At 37.1% G+C, this 15,907-nt stretch overlaps 1 protein-coding gene across 2 annotated transcripts in view; it reads left to right on the top strand.

Annotated features, from left to right (window-relative positions):
• Window positions 1–15,907, top strand: part of grk4 (G protein-coupled receptor kinase 4) — a 66,752-nt gene that overhangs the window by 17,391 nt on the left and 33,454 nt on the right. For both annotated transcript variants that reach the window (XM_056461906.1, XM_056461899.1), the window contains exons 2-5: window positions 1,440–1,535; window positions 10,615–10,727; window positions 12,474–12,551; window positions 12,706–12,806. In XM_056461906.1, coding sequence (XP_056317881.1) covers window positions 1,440–1,535; window positions 10,615–10,727; window positions 12,474–12,551; window positions 12,706–12,806 — 388 coding nt within the window. The remainder of the gene's footprint in view (window positions 1–1,439; window positions 1,536–10,614; window positions 10,728–12,473; window positions 12,552–12,705; window positions 12,807–15,907) is intronic.

A 15,907-nucleotide genomic window follows, 5' to 3' on the forward strand; every position in this document is an offset into this window, starting at 1 on the left:
TGAAAAAAAAAAACCACTTTAAAGCACTAATTTATTACATGATTTATCATTAAGAAAAAAAATAGCATTCGTTAAATGTTTTTTAATTGAAAACTGTATCTTATATTCATTTATTAGGCAAATAGCAATCTGGCCAGCACATTAAACTTTCCTCAGTTAGAATTTGGCCTTTAAATAAAAAACAAAACAAATAAATAAATAAATAAATTGAAAATTCATGGATAACAATTGATTAGTATTAAAATTAACTTTAATATGGGTCACCTTTGGTGCTTCACACCTTTTAATTGATCATTTTTTTGTTTTATGTATAAGGTCCAAGATTCAGAATAAAAGTTACTTGTAAAATGTTTTCTCTATTTAACAACTATACAATACGTCAGTATTGAAAGATGACAACTTTCGTCAGATTGGATGTTTTCTTGCACCGATTTTGTCTAGAAAATAATTGTTTGCACTGGACAAAACTGATTAGTTCAAGTGGTGGCTTATTTTCACAATTTATAATGGAACAGCAGTCAAAGTAGGACAAATAAGCTGATATTTGGGACAAATTCTGGACCTTTGTCAGTGATAGGTGGGTCTTTCGCCCATGTATGTTTCGTCCATGTATAGTTCCCTGATGAGTCCACCTTCACTGTCATTCCCTCATCCAGGAGAGTTACAGTGTGGAGAAGTCCCAAAGAAGCATACCACCCATACTGCTGCATGCCCAGAGCAAAACATGGGGTCAATTAGTGATGGTTTGGGCTGCAATATCATGGCATTTCCTAGGCCCAATACTTATGCTAGATGGGTGCATCATTGAACTAAGTACTTTCAAAGCATTCTGGAGAACCATGTGCACCTAACGCTTCAAATATTCTATCCTGAAGGCGGTGCCATGTATCAGGATGATAATGCACAAATACACACACCAAGACTGGTGACAGAGTGGTTTAATGAACATGAAAGTGAAGTTGAACATCTACCATGGCCTGCACAGTCACCAGATATAAATATTATTGAGCCACTTTAGTGTGTTTTGGAGGAGCGTGTCAGGAAATGTTTTTCTTTACCAGCATAACGTAGTGACCTGGCCACTATTCTGCAATAGCTCAAAATCCCTCTGGCCCCTGTGTAGGACTTGTATCTGTTATAATTGATGCTGTATTGGCAGTAAAAGGAAGACCTACACCATACTAATGAATTATTGTGGTCTAAAACCAGGCGTTTCACTTTCACTGTACAACCGCTGTATATGTAAATATATATTTATTCTTTTTTTTCATTAAAAGTCCATGCAAATAGTTGTGTGGATTGTTTGGAATAAAAAAGTCTGCATGTGTTTTAACCATGGATTCAGACTCATAAGTAATATTATTCAGCCTGAGTGTGAGAGTTGGATGATATTGCCATTTGCATTGAGTCCACCTTAATTATTTCTATCTCTCTTGCAGGAGGCGGAGGGAAGCGTAATGGACGGAGCAAGAAATGGAAGGAGATGCTGAAACTGCCTCACATCAGTCAGTGTGAGGAACTGAGACGCACAATTGGTGAGAAGCATGAATGAAAGAGATCGCCAGAATGTGTGTTTTATTTATGGCTCTTGACTAATGAGATTAATTACAAAACCAAACATTCATCACAGAAGGTTTTAGGAGTCAAAATATTGGTTGTTTCATCAAACATAAGCCTATCATGGGCCTACAGGCTTTTTGCATGGACTCGCAAAACATGGCACTTCAAGCATGAATTATTGCTCTGATTGAATGAAAATCCCTGTAAACAGAATTTAGACACGGGTCAGAGGGCGTGATTAATTGCATAAATTTTTTTATTGCATTTCATGTTTTGTGCTAAACAGCTCCGGTTGCAAGATATTTATAAATACTGATTTGTTAGTATTTGTATACAGACAAACTGTTCTGGTCGTGCAGGCACCAGGTGCAGTCTGAATGCCCTCCAGTCACTCTGTGTTTTTTTCTTTTCAGTGGCTTAAATGAAAGTTTGCAAGTTAAATTCTTTCTCATTACTGCTATTTGATGTCATTCAAGCTTCTTCTGTCTGGCTGACACACAGAAATACATTTGAATATTGTGGGAAGTGCATGTTTGGTGACTTAAATGTAAAAGCTGTCTTTTCAACTTATTTTAATTGTAATAAATATAAAAAAAACAGTCTAAATTAAAATACCGATGATAATATTTAATGTATTACTAAAATAGTCTGTTTGATATTAATGCTTCCTTAATTTAAACAGTTTGAATGACTAATTGGCGACGCAGTGGCGCAGTAGGTAGTGCTGTTGTCTCACAGCAAGAAGGTTGCTGGTTCTGTGTGGAGTTTGCATGTTCTTCCTGCGTTTGCGTGGGTTTCCTCCGGATGCTCTGGTTTCCTCCAAAGACATGTGGTACAGGTGAATTGGGTAGGCTAAACTGTCTGTAGTGTATGAGTGTGTATGGATGTTTCCCAGAGATGGGTTGCGGCTGGAAGGGCATCCGCTGCGTGAAACATATGCTGGATAAGTTGGCGGTTCATTCCGCTGTGGCGACCCCTGATTAATAAAGGGATTAAGCCAAAAAGAAAATGAATGAATAATTTATTGATTATATTCTATAAAATAAGTCCAATAAAGAGTGCCATTTTGGCATAAATATATATTTATAATTCATAAAAAAAGATATTTCACATCTTTAACCAAGGTTAATACAGTTCAAATGAAAGCTATGAAACTAAAACATATTTTGTTTCTTGACAAAGCATGTTTATCCCTTAAATTCTCCATTTCACTTTCTATGACAATTTAATAAATCAAAATAACAATTGTTTTTAATATGTTGTCATTGAAAATTTGGGATGTTCCACCAAATATCGCTTTTATAACTGTTCTACAGCTAAATTTAAAAATGCTTTTTGTATTTGTGTAAAGTGTTTTCTAAAAAATTATATAAACATTTGAAAACAGGGCATGTTTTTGTTCTTATTTTTTATTAATTAATTAATATATATATTTTTTCCAAAACATTCTGACACCATTTTTATTTTAATTTGGGAATAAATGTTATCAGTAAAGGATACAACAAAATCTTTTACTCAAACACTTTACATGGTAGAATTATAAAAAATTTATAAATAATTATGTTTTCAATTCAACTCATCTTTATTTGTATAGCGCTTTTACAATGTAGATGGTGTCAAAGCAGCTTCACATAGAGGATTACAGTCAATCGAAACAGTGTCAGTCCGGTTTTCAGTGTTGAAGTTCAATTTAGTTCAATTCAGTGTGGTTTAATTTTCACTTCTGAGAGTCCAAACACTGAAGAGCAAACCCATCGATGCGCAGCTCCACAATTCCCGAACCATGCAAGCCAGTGGCGACAGCAGCAAGGAAAAAACTTCACCAATTGGTGAAAGTGAAGGATTAAAAAACCCCGAGAGAAACCAGGCTCAGTTGGGACGACCATTTCTCTATGGCCAAACGTCTTGTGCAGAGCTGCAGTATAGGCTCCGGAGGCTGGAGAACACTGGACGTCCATCGTAGAGACACATTATACATGAGCAATATCACACGAGTAGCAGTGTGCCTTATGGGGGTCGCACACCTGATGCGGTGCTCGGCAACGCGATGTGGCGCACATGACAGTTGGAAGTATTGCACACCAGACGCACATTCGAGTGTTATTTGATATGAAACTCTTGATCAGATGGTGCTCTGTGGCGCAGCAGAAATACGAGCAGTGTCCTGAGTCGTAGCTTGGCGCCAAGGACAGCCGCCAACTTGTGCGTATCCTGATAGAAAGGATACATTGTGCATGTGCTGATAGAAATACTTAGAATTCTAATCGGTGTGTGACCCCCTTTAGTATCCCTCTAGTGACAATATACAGCCATATCGCAGTGCTACGAGTATGATATTGGGTTTATACAACAGTTTGACGGCATATATGTGTATATAAAAAAGAAAATCAAATTCAGACAGTCTAAAAACACTTTTGTATGAGGAACTACTTTCTTTTGCCATTCATTCACATCTGCAGCTGACGTCAGAACAGCAGAAGCCGTTACTAATTCACCAACGTCACTTAAGAGCTAGTATTTGAATGATTCTCAAGCATATTGTCTAAAGTGATGACAAAACAGGTGATTTTGCTCACATTTTAAGATTACAGGGCAGAACGGCATGAAATGCCATCTGTCTACAGAGATTTCCCAGTATCTCTCTGTTGCAATCAGGATAAGACAATAATTAACCCCAAAAAAGCCAGAGCAACGCAAACACTACCAGAATACTGTTGTGTTTGCGGTAAGGAGAAACGCTTAACACATGCAGGCATTTCTTTGTTTTTTTCTTATCACTGGACTAGTCTGCAGTAATGAAAACATGGCACATTAGAAACAAACAGATGGTCAACCAAAAAGTAACTCAGGGTTATACAAAGAATGGCAAACACAAAATGCATACATTCTTAATATATGAGTCCCATGTCACGCTCAGTACACTATTACGATGGTAGAAATACAACACTACAACATACAAAAGAAAGAGATCAACTTCGAATGTCACTTACCAGATTTATAATGATTTGATCAGCTGTAGTTATTTTAAGTTATTTTTCTCTAAGGGCTTATTGTGCGGTCTCTGTCGCCATCTTGTGGATAGACAACGTCAACCATCTTTGCTGTGCTCACTATGACAGGCTGATGGATGCCGATGCGCTGTATCTCAGAAATGATAAATATTTAAAATAGGCACTATTCCTATAAATAAACTGCATAGTTACAATCTAAACAACTTCATTCTTGCTTAAAAAGCCTCAAAAGTACATTGTGTTGTCCAGCAGCTGCAATATTTGTCAAACTGTAGAGAGTTTATTGATCTGCTGACACTTTATGTGGGCGGAGTGATACACAAGAGTGAGAAGGCTGTACGAGTTCTGATACTACGGGAATATCACACAGCTTTCAGCCAATCAGATTCAATGACCAGACAGAACTCTTGTATATATATTTATTTTTTAAATGTGTCAATATAAAGTAAGACATAATAAAATTACAAAAACCCTATTTTATCCAAAATTAAAATGATAACTGATCATTTAAAAATATATTGTTTTGCACTGGTTGCATCTATTGCAATTTACAGGAGCACCTATTCAAATATTTGTTTTCATTTGGTTCCTTAAAAGGATTGGTTTATTTTGTGAGGCTCTAAACAAAGCATGCTTACTAGTGTACTCCTCATTAAAGGGTTTATATTGTTTAGAATGTAGCTGCCAGTTATAAATTTATGCTGGTTGTGTGGGCAGGTGTGTGTGTGTGTTTGCGTCAGGCAGCTGTAGACCTTGGCTCTGTGAGGAAGTCCTCTGTTTCCTCTTGGCCCAGAAGGCACCAGGCCTGTAGTTTTGCAGCACCAGAGCTCAGCTTCAGCTCTGATCACCATCGCTGTGATTTACTGTTGGCACTGGATGCTGAGTTCTGCACTTTTTCTGTGGTGCATATTAAGGAAACGCTTCATTAAAGGGTCAAATCAAATATTTACAGCACTTAATCTTTCCCCTTAGGTCCACCAAAATGTTAGAATTTGTCGGAATGTGATTTTTCAAGATTTTCCACTGTCTCTGGCACATTCCACAAATGTGCTACAATTTTGTGTCTGGTGATTTAATTTAAAAATTAGAGCAGCAGATAAAATGTATTGTTGCAAGACCTATTGATGATAAAAGTGTCTTAATTTTACACAAAATAATGGCATTTTACTTTAAAGATGCCATATAATGAAAACTGGATAAACCCAAACACTATAGAATACAAAAGACATGTCACTCGTATGGTTTTGAATTGGAAAAGTGTAACGGTCAATATGGCGAATGAAGCCCCGCCTTCTAGTACAGGAGCCAATCATCGATCACTACAGACTGACAATACTGTAAGGGAGAGGCATGGACCAAACGTGAGCTTCTATAGATTTTGTGTGATTCGAATGTTTAGAAATTAAACTAAAGATACAGTTGTTTAATTTTATTGGAGATTCCTAATATGAAGTTTAATCATAAGCTTGGCTAGTAATTGTGGAGAATTTGATGTTCTCCTATTCAAACAGAATGCCCGAGAGGCATTTCAAAGATGGCCACCTAGTCAAATGACTTGCCTTTGACTTTGATATTCCTAGGCATAGCTGAATATTAAGAGTTTAGTACATGGAGAGGACAAACTGCGAGTTTCAAACACCATTGTTTTTGATACTTACAACCCGTAAGTGTAAAATCCCCCCAAAAAATCCGTAAAATCTGACTGTTACGTTGCACATGGGATCATTAATATGCACACGCCATGCTGAGTTTGATTGGCCGCAATGTTTTCTAGTGAGATTAGAGCAATGATGAATTTATCTGCCGTATTTTTAAGTTTATTGAAGCTTATATTAAACTTATTATGTTTGTGGGACTCTTATTTTAAAAACAGGAGAAGGAGGGAGACTAAAGCTTGCTGCACTGTTCCACATCTTTACATTTGCTGTTTCTCAATATGCGTTCTTGTGTCCTCGTGTTCTCGTGTAACATCATCATCAACTGCCAAAGTTCAGTTCCAAAACTCAAGACCGCAAGAACGGAGGATGCGTGAAAGTTCCCGGATGTGTTCTTGATATCGAGGACGCATCGATGCAGACTTGAGTGCAAAATTTGCTCGAGAAGTCCCAGAAGTCATTGCGGCTGAATAAAGGAAGTGGGAAGCGCAGCATTCTATATCTGTTTATTATTAACGTTTAGAGATATAACTTATTTGTCTCAGGAGTTTCCCTAAATGAGAATGAAAGTAAACATTACCATGAAAATATTTATAAAGGCATTAATACATTAAGGGTGTTTGTTTGCTGAAATTTGTATTAAAATCTGAAATGTATCTCAAAGTATATTTATAATGTCTTTATGCATACTATATATATTAAGAAGGGGAAAAACAATAAATCCTTGTATGAATGCTGTAATGTTTAAATAATTTTCTATTAAAAATGTGTGAAAGTCATGTAACCATCAGGAAGAACCAGGGAAGAACGTAGCATCCCACTTCTCACAGGACACGTTCTCTGTTCTCGCGGTCTCCCGAGTTCATTCTTCCGAGAAAACTTGGCAAGACCGCTCTCCACAAGAACGAGAGGCCGTTCTCTGCGTTAGTGGAATTGAGAAACAGCCATATTTTTCTTCATATTTGAAGTGACGTGAACAGATGCCGAATTGCGGTGCCATTCAATTTTTTGACAAATAAAGTATGACTATTTTGCTTGTTTATTTTGAGAGTACATTACGCTTTGTGTGTGTGAGAGAGAGCACTCGGAATGACGAGCTGCTGAGCGTCAGAGCAGGGCTCATTAATATTTATGACCATTCCAAATATGGTCAAAATGGAACTTTTAGTACTCTGAGTCATTTTTATGAAACCGTTTCTGGAGAATTTTTGAACTTACTTAAGTCGCATAACCTTAATGCACTTTTGGCATCTTCAAAATAGGAATTTTATTTGAATCTTTTCTTATAATGATAAAAGTCATGAAAGGCAGTTATAATTTTGACCCAATTTTGTCCTGTTTAAAATGAAAATAGTAATAATTAACTCAAACATGAGTTGTTCCACACCTGCACAAGTTATTTTTTCTCCTGCTGAACACAAAATAAGACATTTTGAAGAATGTGGGTAAACAAAAAGTGGCTATTCCTTATTGACTTGCTGATATAATAAAATTTTTTGCACACTATAGTGTCGATATGAGAAATTAAATTTAAAAAAATTAAGACGAAAGGGTAAAAAATGATTGAGTTAATTTAAAAAGTAATACAAATAAAGTAAAGTAAACTAAACAAGTGAACAAAATGAGCTGTGATTGGTTGCTTTACATGGTAGCCCTTTGCCAATGAAAACTGTGATTGAGTCCAGACCTTCTGGCGTCAGTTTAAAGATCTGGACACGCAAGACTAACTCTGTAAGTCTGAGCACTTCCCAATGACGCAACTGTCAGTCTAGACTCCCTACGGACACAAACTGCTTGTTTATATATGCATATTTTGCAGTAAACAAAAATATAATGTTTCTATGTATATAACACGCCATCATTAAAGTGATAGCTTAACCAAAAAATAATTCTGTCATCATTTATTTACCCTTCACTTGTTACAAGTTGATTTGATTTGCTGAACATATTTGGAAGAAAGCTGGAAACCTGTAACCATTGACGTCCATAGTATTTATTTTACCAGTCAATGCAAGTCAATGGTTACTGGTTTACAGCTATAAAGCTACTGGTTTCATAATAAATTCTTTTGTGTGGAACAGTGAAACCAAGATATCACCCCCCCCCCCCCCCCCCCCAATTGTTATGCTGCATTTGTAAAAACACTTTAACTATGAAGCATGTTTATTTGATTGTGTTGGTTTTAATTGTGTGAGGAATTTGTTTTATTCAGTGCATTCTTTCGAAGAGACTTTTAACAATGTTAACCCAAATACAGTTTTTGTTAAAAAAAAAAACATAATATGATCTATGTCTCTAATATACATGAAAATGGCCATACCCAGCATGCGCACAATGTCATAAGACGTTAATATTAGGTTGGATATATGTCGTGACGTCAGGCGACCAAAATTCAATGTCTAGCCAGTGTCTAAAGTCTGGTTTATACTTCTGTGTCAAGTGATCAGCGTTACCCACATCGATAGCCTTGCTTACACGTGCATTTATACTTCTGTGTGCTGTTTGTGTTGCTGTGCAATAACACTTCCGAAACGCTAGTTGGCAGTATGTTTTATGTTCCTCTCTGTCGAGTTTCTTTGTGGGTGTTTTGTTTTTTCTGAACGTTACCTTAATGTACAAGTAGCTAAAACTCGCTCATTCGGAGGCGGTAACTGGTGGACGTGCAACAACGTTATACATAAGGTAAACACAAAACAACAGTTTCCATCTGGAGCTCCTTCACGGGACTCGACACTTGTAAACACTCGCTTCAACGGGTTTGCGAGGCTCTTGGTCCTGCCCACCAGAGCACAGCTACCAAACCCGACCAATCAAAAAGCTTGTGATGATATGCGTCGTTGCGATGTGTAGTTAAATTTTTTGAGAGGTGCGCGTCAGCCACGGTGAGGGATATGTGGCCGCGCGAAGGCTGTGCTGAAGCATACGCAAAGTATGAATCAGCCTTAAGGACAACGGTATTTTGATGTCTAACAATGACGTAAAATGACGGTAATATTTGGTTGATTTTAGGTTGTGTTGGAAAGTGACCAAAATTAATCGTCGAGCCCACATCTTATTCCAACTTTATGTTGATGTCGAATTCTGACATTTATTCATCAGGTATGGCAACTAAAATCCTAGGTTTGATTGATGTCAGAATGGTAACGTCCACACAACATCAAGCTGTAACATCATTAAGGCTGATTTATACTTTTGCGTCAAGTGCATGCGTATGTTTCGGTGCAGCATTCGCGCAGTCACATAGCTCTTGCCGTGGCTGACGCCGACGCTGATGCACACCTTTAAAAAAATGTAACTACACGTCGCAACGACATGTAGCACAAGCTCTGTGATTGGTCGGCTTGGTGGCACTGACGAGTGTGGGCGGGACCAAGAGCCACACAAACCCATTAGGGTAAGTGCGGAGTCCCGTGAAGGAGCTCCAGGTGGAAACTTTTGTTTTGTGTTTACATTATGATTAAAGTTGTTGCACGTCCGCCGGTTTCTGCCTCAAAATGAGTGTGTTGACCCCCTTGTACATTAAGGTAGCGTTCAGAAAAACAAAATACCTACGAAGAAACTCGACACAGAGGAACATAAAAACCTACTGCCAGCTAGTGTTTTGGAAGTGCTATTACAGAGCAACATGCAGAAGTATAAACGCCCGGCAACGCACGAGACATTTGCCGTGGGTCACACTGATCACTCAACGCAGAAGTATAAACCAGCCTTTAGATGTTGATATTTGGTTGACTTTAGGTTGGATGTTGGACATTGACGTCGGCCTGACATCAACCCGATTTTCATTTCCAAACAAAATGCAATGTCCCCATGATGTCAATCTGACGTCATGTTAACATCCTGTGCCTGCTGAGTAGAATCTGGCATGGTGTAAAAATGAATGAAAGAATGAATGAATCAATCAATCAATCAATCAATCAATCAAAGGGAACCACTTGACAAATAATAAATAATGATTAATAATTTATTTTTGGGTAAACTTTCCCTTTAAATGAGTAGTTTCTCCTTTTTTATTATCATTGGCAAAGCTTTATGGGATTGTAGTCCTTTTCCTTACTAAAGCTGTTAAGTTTGTTTCTTTATGGTTCTTTGTGTAACAAATGCTTGAATGAAGAGTGACAAAAAGGACCGTTTCTTTCTCTTAATACCTGGACTCTCTAATTCTGGTTTCAATGAAGCGCCTTTTTGCACTCTGAGGGAATGTTTGATTTGTGAAAGTTTCAGTCCATTTTCTTGGCACAATGAAACGTTTCATTCCAAAAGGTCAATTTAATATTTAATAATACGACCGTTTAAAGATTATAGATTTGAAAAAACCATGTGACAGTGATAGGGTTAACCTCTTTTTCTCTCATACTCCTGTTTCTCTGCTTGTTTATCATTTTCAGAGAGGGATTATACAAGCCTTTGTGAAAAGCAGCCCATTGGACGTCAGTTGTTTCGTCAATTCTGTGACACTCAGCCCAAATTACGGCGCTGCATAGAGTTCCTGGATGCTGTGGTAAGAAATCTCAGCACAAACATTCACATATGCAAGAACGGTAACATATAAATCAATGTGAAATGTAAAAAGTTCACATTGCACATTAAACTTCAAATATTGTTTTTGTTTTTGACGGATTCTGAGTTGCTTCACAAAACCTAGTAGGTTTGTAACAAATTTGCATAACGCCAGCCTACAGTTTTCATACGCTGCCCACAAACATCGTCTAGATTAAGCCTTTAACACTATTGTCAAGAATAGTTTGGTTTGTTTTGCCGACATCTGAATAAGATGTTAGTTTAAGTAAAATGACTTAACTAATGGCAAAAATAATGTTCATATCACTGTGTTTAAAAGTGCTAATGAAGCCTTCACAGCTAAAAAATTCAAGAATTGTAATGGGCGTTTTATTTTACGACTTTTACTGTAAGCAGTTGATCAGTCAAAACAGTCTGGTCCATCTGTCCAATCAGAGTGGAGCAGATTCTTGGGAAGGCAGGGTTTAGAGACTGTATCCTTGCTTGAACAGTTTCAAGCACTAAAAATGGGTAAAGTCTTGATGGGATACAGCTGCGGATCAAAATAGTATAACTTTTATGACAGTGTAAAACAATAATTAATATTTTTACATCACTGTGAGGGGGAGGTTTACCATTTGAGTGGGGTATGCATTAATAAAATACAATAAAATGGGTAATTAAATAAATAGTATGACTAAAACTCTGTATATTTACTGTTTTTACATTACTGTGAGGGCTGGGTTTAGGATTAGGGTAGATGTTAATAAAATAAAATTTTATGGGTAATTTAATAAATAATATGAATAATACTCGTTAATTTCCGGCCACAGCTGTATCCCTTCTAGCAACAATTCTAAAAAAGAGCTGTAATGTGCATCATTATATAAATATGAACATGTTTTTTAGACCTTCAAAACAAAATATACTGTATATAATTTATTTTATAACAAGCACAAAACAAGAATGAACACAGGCTGCATACAAAAATATTATTAACTAGTTGATAACCAAGAAAAAACAAAATGCATAAAAAACTACAACAAACTGTAAAAAAGGCTTTGTTGGGACAATATGGAGGAATTAAGTCTTAAGTTTAATCAAGTTTTACAAATTTAAATGGATTGAACATAAAGTTGTCTACTTATCATGTATATATAATGTGGCTGCTTACTAAATCTACATGGCATGTTTGAAGTTTGTTATGAAAAATGCGTTTTTATTCGATGTTTGGCATAATCTCAACCAAAACACAAAGAGAGGGTGGGACATAGTGTAGCTCCTCCCCCTTTTAAAAAGGAATAGCCAATAGCATTTTGTTTTATCACCACTCTGCCACTGTGAGTGGTTGAACTTAAGTGTACCAAATGAAAAGCTAATGAAAAGCGTCTTGAAGGGGGCGGATCATGTCCACTAGAGAGCATTTAATGAAAACTGAAGTATGAGGTGGCGTGAATAAAACTATTGAAGTGACAACAAACCTTACATGTTTATATTAGTTTTATATCTCCTAAAAGCAAAATTTTCTCTGTTTTGGAGTTTTGGATATAAATTTGATGAAACCTTTTAAGTCGTACTTAGTCAAACTTTAAAAATGGAGTGGGAAAATAAGAATAAAATAAGACAAAGATACAATTTCACTCGACTACAACAGACATTTTGTTGACCTTAATTTGCATCATGTTCTTTAATATTATCTCTCATTTAAACATTATCATTATTTGTTTGTGTGTGTGTGTGTGTTTAGGCAATGTATCAGGTGGCTCCGGACGAGAAGAGGAGAGACGCCGGTTTAAATATTTTAGACACATATTTTAATAACGGGGTAAATATTTATTCATTTCTTTGCACCTGTTCTCCTGTTCATTGAAAGAATTGCTGAATTAGTGGTTGAACTTTAACCTTTTTTGTCAATTACATCCTATCAACCCCTCTTCCTGTTTTCTCTCCCTCTTTCCCATTGTGTCGTCCTCATGCAGTCGGCCGCTCATCTACCAGAGATCGCTCAGGATGTGGTCGGGGAATGCAGGCAGAAACTGGAACAGAGTCCATGTAAAGAGCTGTTCCAGGAGTGTACCAGGTAATAAAGTTACTTCAAAACAAGTCTGTTCACTCGGCAGCAATGTTATACTGTGGTTTTTTTAAAAAAAAAGCTATTTTGTAGTCAAGCAACACCCGTGTAACAGCTATGAGGAGAAAACTCCAGGGCATCTTCTCGAGTTTCATTGAGCATATTTACATGCATACCGATACACTGGAAAATAAGAAAAATGGGTATTGAAGTAACCTGTTTTACTGGTTTACATGCAAGTCAATCAAACCCTGGAGAGAAAGTAAATTTACTAGACTATTTCTTAGGCCCTGTTTACACTAATACGTTTTAGTTTTAAAACAGCGTTTTAGAATGAAAACGTTTCGCGTCCATACAGGCGTTTCACCCAGCGTTTCTGAACAACTCTCCGTCTACACTAAACCTGCGAAAACGCATATCACATGACCACACACACACTCTGGCATGCACTGCAGCATATCTACCCAGGTGAGAGCTGTGCACGTCAGACTGTTCATCAAGGATCTACCGCTGGATCTAATCTCACTATATTTGTTAAACATGATATTTAATTCATCTTGTTGTCTATATCTAACGACATATTCCCCGACTTTGGTCTTTTGAATCTATTACTTGTTCTCAGGTTATGTGTTTTGGCTGGGCGCAAAGATAAGTTAGTATATTAATTAATGTAACCACGTACACTGATTCTACACATCTGACTGATTGCTTGTCTTTATTTCCTATAATGTATAACCTGATTGTACGTTATACTTTTATAATGGCCATTACTGATTATTAAAACTGATATTCAGCAAAAGAGAGGGTGTGTTTCGTATTTTCAATGAAAATGAAAGGAGGCAGTGATGTTATAGGCTCCGCTTTGTTATAAATACGCATACAGTGAAGATGACGGTAATAAAAATATGTAGCTACACTACTCCTCAACATATTTGGTGTCTGTTAAATTACTATCAAAATGAAAATAGGCAGTTCCTTATATCATGTTTTCATTTTATTGTTAGGAAGGTGAAACAGCATAGCCAGGGTAATGTGAATGAGGTTATAAAGTACCCTGTTGCCTTTGAAGACTTACCCGATGTATCCTCTGGAGTATTTTTTCCATATCAAAATCTTGCGAAATCTGATTTTACAAGGAGAGGATGCAGGAATGAACTGTGTGTAGGCTACCTAATATTGAGGGAAAAAGCCCCAATCAGATCTGCAGCCATGCCTCTGCCATGCTCTAAATTTTCCGTATGTGTATGTATGTGAATGAATGTATGGGTGTTTCCCAGTGATGGGTTGCAGCTGGAAGGGCATCCGCAGTGTAAAACATATGCTGGATAGGTTGGTGACTCATTCTGCTTGGCAACCTCTGATTAAAAAAGGGACTACACTAAAAAGAAAATAAGTGAATGAATATACATGTTTGACTTTTTAGCACAATAATGGAAACCGGGAATCAATATTAATCAATATCTGAAGAATTGGGATTAATAAGCAAAAATTTCAGTAGAATTCTTGCAGACTCATTCTTATTTAAAAAAAAAAAAAATTTATCCTGGTGGCTCAGTGGTTAGCACTGTTGCCTCACAGCAAGAAGGTCGCTAGTTCGAAACCCATTTCAGTGTGGAGTTTGCATGTTCTCCCCGTGTGGGTTTGCTCCAGGAGCTCCAGTTTCCCTCACAGTCCAAAATCATGCGCTATGGGTGAATTGGATTAACTGGCCATAGTGTACGTGTGCATGTGTGAATGCGAGAGAGTATAGGTGTTTCCCAGTACTGGGTTGCGGCTGGAAGGGCATCTGTTGCGTAAAACACATGCCGGAATAGTTGGCAGTTCATTCCACTGGGGTGACCACTGATAAAAAAGGGACTAAGCCCAAGGAAAATGAATGAATGAATTTTTTCCTGTGATGCCAAGCTGAATTTCTAGCAGTCATTACACCAGTCTTCATTATCACAAAATATCAGTAACACTTCAGTTTTAGTTAGCTTAGCTCACAATTCATGCTGTTAACTACTGGCTTATTATCTGACGATTATTAAGATATTAACTGTTCTTTAATAGTTAGAAAGTATGATCTTATTCTGCATTCCTAATCCTGCCCAAAACCTAAACCCAACTTTTACCTTACTATTAATAAACAGCTATATAGTAGTTTATTAAGCTAGTAGTGTTAGTTAATGGTTTGTTAATACCGTGAATTGTGACCTAAACTAAAGTGTTACCAAAATACCTCTTGCTCTTCTTAAGATTTTAGGATTTTAATAATTAATTCTAGATTTGTATTATAGCCTAAAAAAGTTTACTGTCACTTTAAAAATTATTTAATTCATATAATTAAAAAGCACACTTGTGGTTTAGTGGCTGTGCATATTTCAAATCATCAGTTTTATTTAGTTCACACCATGTTTGGTATAACTTATAGATTTTTTTTCTATGTTGAGCTTCAATTGTTTTTGGCTCTGCTCTAAAAAGCACTGCTAGCGCACAGCAGCACTTATTACACAACACTGCTCCAAAGTTAAGACATACTTTGACCATATTGTGTTCATTATCTTAAAAACCGGTTACTGAATAACAACTTAAATTTAGGTGTATCATCTGACCTCAGGAGACACACCGTAGCACACAGCGGTGCTTCCGTCATCGAGATTATTCAGTAATCTATGCTAATACGCGCTAGTTACAGTCATTTATGTTTGGCTTGTCAAGACCCGAAGTGAAATCAACAGTTTATCCTCATTGCTCACTTTGCGGTGTCACGTTGGTGGATCTCAGTTAGTGTTTTCACTGGTATTAGTGTGAAGACTGATGGTTATAGAGTGGACTGTTAGCCGTTAGCTTGTTCTGTTTGTCTGAGAAACGTAAACACGTGACTTTGAATCTAAACAGAGTTTGGTGTGTTTGTGTTTTGCCTCAGTCGGTCTTTTAGTTCTGTTTAGTTTAAGCTTCCTTTCTGTTTGAGAGGGGGTGAGGTGGAGTACTTTAACCCTTCCTGTCAAGTCTCTGTGGGCACGCTGTTTGCTGAAGCGCCTGTGTGTATGTGTGTTTGTGTGTGTTACATTAGAGGGCGAGATGGCATGGGATGCATCCGGCTCATCTCCCTTTCTATTTCTCTGAAA

The sequence above is a fragment of the Danio aesculapii genome, chromosome 1 (assembly GCF_903798145.1).
Source record: "Danio aesculapii chromosome 1, fDanAes4.1, whole genome shotgun sequence".
Taxonomy (NCBI): Eukaryota; Metazoa; Chordata; class Actinopteri; order Cypriniformes; family Danionidae; genus Danio; species Danio aesculapii.